This window comes from Coregonus lavaretus (assembly GCF_964263955.1).
Source record: "Coregonus lavaretus genome assembly, contig: HAP1_SCAFFOLD_341, whole genome shotgun sequence".
Lineage (NCBI taxonomy): Eukaryota > Metazoa > Chordata > Actinopteri > Salmoniformes > Salmonidae > Coregonus > Coregonus lavaretus.
Window position 1 is genome coordinate 65,038 of NW_028160750.1, and position 9,963 is coordinate 75,000.

The 9,963-nt window shown below is 45.8% G+C and overlaps 1 protein-coding gene across 1 annotated transcript in view; it reads right to left on the reverse strand.

Moving 5' to 3' along the window:
* LOC311121478 (serine/threonine-protein phosphatase 6 regulatory ankyrin repeat subunit A-like) overlaps positions 1–8,669 on the reverse strand; it is a gene marked incomplete at its 5' end in the record, with an annotated part of 55,140 nt that extends 46,471 nt beyond the window's left edge. Inside the window, one exon of the mRNA XM_084195964.1 lies at positions 8,604–8,669. Coding sequence (XP_084052090.1) covers positions 8,604–8,669 — 66 coding nt within the window. The remainder of the gene's footprint in view (positions 1–8,603) is intronic.
* Positions 8,670–9,963: the final 1,294 nt, after the last annotated feature.

A 9,963-nucleotide genomic window follows, 5' to 3' on the forward strand; every position in this document is an offset into this window, starting at 1 on the left:
GTCTGAAGGAGCTAGAAAGTTCCCCTCTACCACTCCTGCCTCCCTCAACCGAGGTACAATATCTGCGCGCAGAGTAGTAGCCATGGACCCACTATCTAACATCCCCTTCAGCTCAACTTTATCCTGTACTAGCACAGTGGTGTAAAACAAACTGTCATTCTGAGTAATTCTCATTGTGTTCTGAAAAATGACTGTGTTGTTCTTGGGTACTGACTCACAAAAGTAAGAATAAACAGATTGGATATCATCATCAGTGGAGGAAAAATAAGAATGCCCCACATTGCCCTCCTCAGAACGGAGGCTTTCTAGTTTTCCTGAGACCTGCCAGTCTGTCCACATCCAGGGTTCTGTCGCTGCCCAGCCTCACTACAGTCAAAGCTCATGTGGCCCGGAGAAAAGCACTTGACGCACAGCTGGTGCATCTGACAGTGAGCTTTGGTCCAGTGATTAGTGCTTCCACAGTCAGAGCACTCATGCTGACGTTTGTGGAACTGTTTACGGGGCCCTCTACATTTAACATGTTTAAGTCATTTAGCAGACGCTCTTATCCAGAGCGACTTACAGTTAGTGCATACGTTACTTTTTTTTTTTTCATACCCCCCGTGGGAATCGAACCTACAACCCTGGCGTTTATTGGGGATTTATTATTCTCCTAAATTGATGGGATGACTAACTTAGAAAGAATGCATTCTTGACTGGGCTAATGTAGGTTGTGACACCTGGCAGGCTGTGATTGATGTGAAGAGCTGTTTTAGGGGGTAAAATGAGATAAGGATTGTTTCTCCAAATGCTAGACTATGCTGGTTCTTTGTGATCTGTGAACCTTCCTTGGACGTAGGAATGAGGTCTAAGGGAGCTGGCTCTTCTCACTATGACAGGTTGTTATGATAAACTTGTGCCTGGCTGAAGTGTGCAACAAATGGCGCCGAGGAGATGGGACCAACACCTGAACCAACGGATTGGCTGAGTAAAGTTAAAACCACACTCATTCCTTTACTCTAATTGGCCAGCAGAGAAGTGGGAAACTTTCTCTGTCAGAGTATTTGAGTATTGGATCTGAAACAATGTTTTAGTTCTCTGAAGTGCCCTGCGAGGTATTTCAAAGAGTCCGTATATACGAAACATCATATTTACCATTGAAGTTTTTTGCATTAATTAAAATAACTAGTATATCTTAGAAGTCGTGTTGACCTCTTTTGTTCCTAATACCAGATTTGAATTGACGCGACTTTGACAATTGGTGACCCCGACGTGATCTGGTAGAAGGGACTTCGCTGGATACTGTCCGGCCCATTTGGTCACCTCTTTCATCGAACCGTGTGTTTCACAAACTGCCCGGGCTTCTAAAAAGGTAAGCAGATACCTATTGTTAAATAACTAAAGATCTGCACATTGGCTTTATCCAAATTAATTTTGTGAAACACCTGTCTGATGTAAGTGAACTCAATTATGAAACTATTATGAGTAGATAAGCACAATATTGTGACATGCAAGCCTTTAGTAAATGTGATGTTTAAACCATGGTACCAGAGAGTATTGGTTCTACCGGCAAGGTCCGTGAGATACGGCTAGGTTCAGGAGACAATACTGACATCTACCGGCAAGGTCCGTAATTGCGACAATACGGCTAAGGTTCGGAAGATATAGGGAATAATTGGTTTAAATAATTGCTATCGGCAAGGTTCGTAACTACGACAGTACGACTAAGGTTCGAAGAATTATACCGGCAAGGTCCGTAACTGAGATACGGCTAGGTTCGGGAAATTTTTGATAATACTGGTGACTGGCAAGGTCCGTAACTAAGGGTTGCGGCTAGGTTCAGCACAGTGTTTTGAATAAAATAGACGCGGCTGTGTGCCCAAATAGATTGTGTGTGGAATATAAGTGTGTCATTTATGACTGTGTGACATATTTGACTGTATGATAGGATTATGACTGTGTATTGTGAGTGAGTGCGATAACTGTGTACTATTTTTGCTGTGTGATAACTGTATACTACGTTTAACTGTGTACCATTTTTGACTGTGAATACAAAGAATATTTTAAAACAGTAAATGATGAGAATTACAATTAGGAAATAAAGTTTAAAGTGTGCAAACGTTAACAAAAGACACCCATAGGAGGTACTATAAAAGTTAGACAGTGCGAGTGTTGTCGTATGCATGAAAGTGTGAATGATAAACCTGTATACCTTGATAGAAAACAAATTGGGAATCAAAAGACGTTTGTGGCTGTCCAAACGGTATAATTTGGGAATAAATGTTGGATTTGTGTTTACTCAAACCATATAACCCGTCAGTAACAATCGAAAACATGAAATGAAAAGTGATGAATGAGTGTGACTGAACTAAAACGTTTGAACTGATATATTTGAAATATAACATTTGATGTTTGACATAGCGTAATACTGCTTTTAAATAAGTAAATTGAAGTGATTTGGTGTGGCGTTTAATTTGATGTATCAACCATTGGTTAAATAATTGAAAAACTTGGGTTTATTCGTTCAATTTACCAATTGATGTGTGGCGTTTAATTTGATGTATCACCACATTGGTTAAATTATTGAAAAACTTGGGTTTATTCGTTCAATTTACCAATTGATGTGTGGCGTTTAATTTGATGTATCGCCACATTGGTTAAATAATTGAAACAATTGGGTTTATTCCTTCAATTTACCATTTGATGTGTGGCACTGTAAGAATACTGCTTTCAAACAATTAAGGTTGAAATAACCTGGCGCCGAGTTTAACTAATTAGGTGGGAATAATAGATAGATGTACTTTAAATAACTAAATAGCGGACGAATATTACAAATTAAAACGAAAAAAACATGACTACCAGCGGAGAAGCGGAAAGAATATTGAAGGCTCTAAAATCCACACTTGAAACAAACGGAGGAAAAGATGGAAAAGAATGGAGCAGGCGAGGAGAAAAACTTTATAGAGAATGGATAGACGATGGTTGTATACTGTCCCCCGATGGAGTGCCTGTAGAAGGCGAACCAGGGAGAATACTGGAGACGTTGAAACGGAAAACCCAGAAAGCAGAAGGCGAATGGAAAAGTGAAGGAGAGCCCCGCAGTGGCAAAATTAAAGACGCAATGGAGAAAGCAAAGCTAAAGGAGAGGATTGGCCTAGCAATGCTTGGAAAATTGAAGAAACTGTGTGCGGAGAAAACAGGACAAAAGGAAAGGACCCGTTTATACCCACCCTTACCAACAGCGCCACCACCATATGAAGACCACCCAAAAACAATGGCTCCGGTTCTGGATATAGCGGGAAAAGTCCACTATCAACAAAGGACAGATGAGGGGGAAGAAGGAGTGTGGGTCAGAAAGAGCGATATGACTGACAGAAGGGGAGAAGTGGATGTACTTCTAAAAGCTGCAAGAGCGCTAGAAAAAGGAGTGTTTGAACTGAGTAGAATTGAGGGAGAGACGGGGAACAGATGCGGAACAGAAGGAGGAGGGAGTATTTACGGTGACGGTGAGAGTGAGAAGGAAGAGAGAATGAGCCTAACTGGAGGAAACGTAAGAGGTGGTCTAGCCCAGGGGGAGTGGCAACGAAACAAGGATGCTGAAGAAGGGGAAAGGAGGGAGAGACTTGAGAGACAGAGAGATGAAGAACGACTGGAAGAGTTGAAGATGATAAAAGAGGAAGTACGACACCAGGAAGCACAATTGCAAAAGTAAAAAATGGAGCTCAAAGCGAACAAGAACGGAAGTGAAAGTGAACGCTCACCAGTAAGGGGACACTGTATTGACCTCAGAGATGAGGAGGAAAGAGGGAAACAACAAAAACTAATATGTGGAGCTTTTGATGGAGACATATGGGACAACAATGATGGACCTGCATACCATACCCGAGCCAGGGCCCAGTCCAGAGAAGGACACAAAGGGGGGCAGTACCCGTTGAGGGAGACCCCAGGGGGGGTCTCAGTTTACAAGCCATGGTCTCACAGAGACATACAGACACTGGTGGACAGTCTCCCCCAACCTGATGAATCTGGACACAGATGGGTGAAGTCTTTTGAGAGTCTCACAGCAGCGGATGAACTCACCATAGGTGATATGGTTACTGTAATGAACAGGTGTATGGGAGACCAGGAATGCAGAGAGATAATGACCTCTGGGGGACTGAGAGGGCAAGTGTGGTCGGCTACAAGATTTGACCCCCACCGCAGTGACGTATGGAATGTCATAAGGAGGAAGTATCCTACCCAGGCCAGACCCGAACTGATGAGAACTCTGATATTGAATGACGATGAAACCATACCAGCATACATGAAGAGGGCTAAGTGCCTCTGGAGGCAAGCATGGAATGAAGAACCAGGAAAAGACACCATGAAGCACCTCTTCCTGACAAACTGCTTGGGGGGACTCCCGGATCAGGCTCGAGCTGAATGTGAAAAAGTTGTGGCAATCACCGCAAAATCAATTCCGGAATTTACCGAGATAGCACAACACCATGTGGAACGATGGAGAGAGGGTAAGCGAAAGGAAGAGGATGAACTCAAACAACTTCAGAAAAAGGTTCTGAAGAAGCAACTGACAGAGGACAAGCCGGGAAAACAAATGGTGGTAACCAGTACCCCAACATCTAATCCTACCACTCCTGCACCCGGAAATGATACTACTGCTGCAGTTACTGCTGTAATACAGGCAATGACGGAAATGATGGCACCTTCTGGTCCTCCTGGATATGGTGCACCCGCATACCAGCAATCCTATATACCACCACGACAACAGGGATACACCCCTAGATACGCTGACCAAGGGTGTTTTAACTGTGGGATGCATGGCCACCTGGCAAGACACTGTTATCTCCCAAGACAGGGACAACAAAGAGGGAGGGGTTACATGGGACAGTCCAGAAGACAAGCACCGAGATACCAACAAGGATGGGGAAACTGGCAAGGAGGAGGAATGCCAGTCCAGCAGCACCAACCACCACAACAGCAGAACCGAAAACAAGACCCAGCAGTGCCTAACGCTGCCTTCCTGCCCAGCATGTCATGGCTGGGTGATGAACACAATTACCAATGAAGCTGCCCAGAAACCCATAAGGATCCCACCACCAACATTTACACTTTCCCACCAGGTTCAGAGCCGATAGTGACATGTTCGATTGGAGGAAGACAACATAATATGCTGATTGATACAGGATGTACATGGTCTTCTGTACAAGCAACATATCAACTCACTACCAAAACACAAGCTTTCTCTGGGGTTTCTGGGGCTATAATGAGAAAGCCATACACAGTTCCATTGGAGGTTGTATGGGATGACCAACAGGTTACCCATCAGTTTCTATACAACCCGGAATGCTCAATGGGGCTCATGGGGAGGGACCAGCTTTCCAAACTGGGATGTAGTATCTATTGTAACCCGGAGGGTTTACATGCATCCATCACGCCCATAGATGATCTCATGCCAGTAATCATGAAAAAACTCTCCGACCCCCCTCACATGCTATATGTGGGAACACACCTAAACGAGGAAGATGAGGAGGAAGCATATGTTTACTGGCTGAAGCTCATGGATACTGACCCTGATGCTCCCCGAGTATGCAGAGAGTTCCAACTATGGAAGGCCTGGATACAGACCTTAAATGCATACTATCCACCTGAGGACCCTCCGCACATGACAATGAACTATACCAGGGACTTGGATGAAGCCTGGGAGGAGGAAATGGACGATAGGCGCCCGATTGTGACCAGCAATTATATGTACATACTCAAAGAAGGAGTGGCTACCAGCTGCATGGTCATGGATGGAGACGTGGTACTCACAGACAAATGGTTTGCTCTTCCTAATGATTCTATGCCGCATGTTACCCTTCTCGTGGGATTTGGATATGAGGCAAGATCTCTGGGACCAGCGGTAAAGGCAGCAAGTTGCCTACGGTGGAACAAAACCTCTTGTTACAAAGTGGAAAGCGCATTCCTTGAGGGAAATCAAGTATGGAGAATTAAACTCAATGTGGATGATGTGTCAAAACCAGAGGTTGTGAGGAGATCACGTTACCATGGCAGGGAGATGACTGATCATCCGGATACTCCTAACATTTTCAATCAACTACCAGAGGAACTGTGGACAACAAGTGCTGAAGATGTGGGGCTGGTTGATGTAGAACCAGTGGTTGTCTCCATTCGAGAAGGAAGTGAACTCACTATCCCAGTTCACAAATCTCAATACCCTCTCAGTGAAGAGAAGACGAGGGGTATTGAGCCTACGATATCAGGACTCCAAAAAGGACAGGTTATATATCCAACCTGTTCTGTGTGGAATACACCCATCCTTCCAGTAAAGAAAGGTGACACTGGGAAATGGAGGATGGTGCAGGACTTCAGACCAATCAACGAAGTAACTGTACCAGATGTTCGACCTGTACCAGACCCATATCTGGCCTTACAGAACATTTCACCCACCCAAGATTGGTTTACAGTAGTGGATCTCGCCAATGCATTTTTCTGCATCCCATTACATCCAGAGTCCCAACCACTTTTTGCATTTACCTATAGAGGGCAGCAATTTACGTATTCCCGACTTCCACAAGGCTACCGTGATTCCCCGGGAATCTTCAACGCTATCCTGAAGAGCCACTTGGAAGAACTAACATTACCTGAGGGGGTGACACTACTCCAATACGTTGATGATCTTCTGTTGGCAGCACCCACTGCTGAGTCTTGTTTGCAGGCCACCAAGTCCCTTCTCCTGTTGGTGGCCAAAAAGGGATACAAGGTAAAGAAAGAGAAAGTGCAGTGCTGTCGGAGAAGTGTCCAGTTCCTGGGAAGAGTGCTGTCAGGGAAGGGACAAGCTGTGTCTGTGGCTCAGAGGACCTCCATCTTGGAACATCCCAAACCTACTACTGTACAACACCTTTTGTCATTTCTTGGCCTTACTGGATATAGCAGAACGCATGTGCCAGAATACTGTCTTAAAGTGGAACCACTGCGGGCAATCTTGAGAGAAGCAGGAAACAGAAACCTCACAGCAGTCCTTAAGTGGACTCCGGAAGCAGAGGCAGCTTTAATCCAACTCAAACAGATGCTGGCACAGGCTGAAGCACTGTCCTTACCCGATTACACCACGCCATTCTGTTTGGATGTTTCGGAGCAGGATGGTTATGTACATTCCATCCTGTATCAGAAACAAAAGGGGGAAAGAAGAGTGTTACACTACTATAGCGCGAAACTGGACAACATTGAAACAGGACAGACTGACTGTGCCAGACACATGGCTGCCATTGCAAAAGCTATAGGTAAAACAGCCCACATTGTGATGAGACATCCACTTGAAATCAATACAGATCATGGGGTGACCGCTTTTATAGGCTCCAAACTTTTCACAATGTCCAGTAAAAGAAAATCCAGCATAACAAAGGCCATCACTGCAAAGCACATTACATATGTGACAACAGCAACCAATATGACCGATGGTATGGGTTTTGGAGAACCACATGTCTGTGAGGATAGAGCAGCCAAACAGATTAAAGTCCGAATGGACCTGCAAAACTCACCCTTGGAGGGGAACAAAATCACCCTGTTCACTGATGGATGCTGCTACAGGTCAAAGGACCCAAAGGAAGGAAACACTGCTGCCTATGCAGTGGTGAAACAAGACACAGAAGGAGGACATTAAGTAATGGAAGCAGAGAAACTTGGTCCCAATGAAGCTTCAGCACAGTTAGCTGAACTTAGGCCGTTGAGGAGAGCTCTACAACTAAGTGAAGGAAAGAATGTGGACATCTACACAGACTCTGCCCATGCACATGGGATTGCACACATTGATGGACCACAATGGATGAGAAGAGGCTAGGCTAGATATTGCAAAAATCAGATATACAGACTACATGCAGGCACTAATTTCTCTTGTTGAAAGATTGTCTAAACAGGTGGTGGAAGTGCGCACTCCTGCTGTTGAAACCACGGACGAGAACAGAGACATCCTGGTGGGAGATTGGGTGAGAGTGAAGGTGCATTCCAGGAAGTGGACGGAGCCAAGGTGGGAAGGGCCTTTTCAGGTGAAAGAGGTATCAAGTCACTCGCTGAGGGTAAACACGAGTAAGAAGGACGTGTGGTACCACAGACCACATTGTGCCAAAGATATAGTTCCAGGAAGAACTCTAGATCAAGTACAACAGGACTTGGCTGCAGACGGGGAGGATGGTATGGTTACTAGCGGGGCTGGCCCTATGGGGAACAGTGACATCCAGTCAGTATCATAATATAGTCATTACCTTACAGGAAGGGGAATCTCAAGTGATGTCCCTAGAACCATGTAAGATCTGGTCATGGAGGAATAGGGCTAGTGGAATTGGGGACACTGGTTGCAATTGGAACCAGAAGGAAAACTGTAACAAAATGTATCCCCATGTGTTAAAGAGAAGTACTTATCTGTGTGGGGGAAAGTGGTGTCCATATTGGGATTTTATGATTACAAATGTTGGCACCTTCTGGGAATGGCGTAGAGGCTATCCATATGTAATAGGAGATGCTTCTAAAGCAGCTAGGTTTTCAATGATAAGGGGTGTGCAGGGGTCAAAAGGGGGTGCATGTAAAGGTGATGAAATCCTACTAACCATCCAAGACATTAAACTTACAGACGCAGGTGTGTACACCTTAGCAGCAGTACGATCCGGACCAGACACCATGGGTGTGTTCACCATCGTGGTCACACCCAAACCTGCAGCTGGGGAGAGACAGACCCAGTTGAACCACATCACCACTCCAGGACCAGCTCAGCTTCAATCCACTAAGGTCCACTGGAGAGTTCATCAATGAGCTTGACGCCTTGATAAGTTCCTTTCCTGAGGATGGCTCACCCCTCACAGTTTTGGGGGATTTCAACCTCCCTATGTCCACATTTGACTCATTTCTCTCTGCCTCCTTCTTTCCACTTCTCTCCTCTTTTGACCTCACCCTCTCACCGTCCCCCCCTACTCACAAGGCAGGCAATACGCTTGACCTCATCTTTACTAGATGCTGCTCTTCTACTAATCTCACTGCAACTCCCCTCCATGTCTCCGACCACTACTTTGTTTCCTTTTCTCTCTCGCTCTCCTCCCACACTACTCACTCTGCCCCTACACAGATGGTAATGCGCCGCCGCAACCTTCGCTCTCTCTCTCCCACTACTCTCTCCTCTTCCATCCTATCATCTCTTCCCTCTGCTCAATCCTTCTCCCTCCAATCTCCTGATTCTGCCTCCTCAACCCTCCTCTCCTCCCTTTCTGCATCCTTTGACTCTCTGTGTCCCCTATCCTCCCGGCCGGCTCGGTCCTCCCCTCCAGCTCCGTGGCTTGATGACTCATTGCGAGCTCACAGAACAGAGCTCCGGGCAGCGGAGCGGAAATGGAAGAAAACTAAACTCCCTGCCGACCTGGCATCTTTTCACTCCCTCCTCTCTACATTTTCTTCATCTGTTTCTGCTGCTAAGGCCACTTTCTACCACTCTAAATTCCAAGCATCTGCCTCTAACCCTAGGAAGCTCTTTGCCACATTTTCCTCCCTCCTGAATCCTCCCCCCCCGCCCCCCCCCTCCTCTCTCTCTGTGGATGACTTCGTCAACCACTTTGAAAAGAAGGTTGACGACATTCGATCCTCGTTTGTTAAGTCTAATGACACTGCTGGTCCTACTCACACTGCCCTACCCTATGCTTTGACTTCTTTCTCCCCTCTCTCTCCAGATAAAATCCTGCGACTTGTGACTGCAGGCCGCCCAACAACCTGCCCGCTTGACCCCATCCCCTCCTCTCTTCTCCAGACCATCTCCGGTGACCTTCTCCCCTACCTCACCTTGCTGATCAACTCATCCTTGACCGCTGGCCATGTCCCTTCCGTCTTCAAGAGAGCGAGAGTTGCTCCCCTTCTCAAGAAACCAACACTCGATCCCACTGATGTCAACAACTACAGACCAGTATCCCTTCTTTCTTTTCTTTCCAAAACTATTGAGCGTGCCGT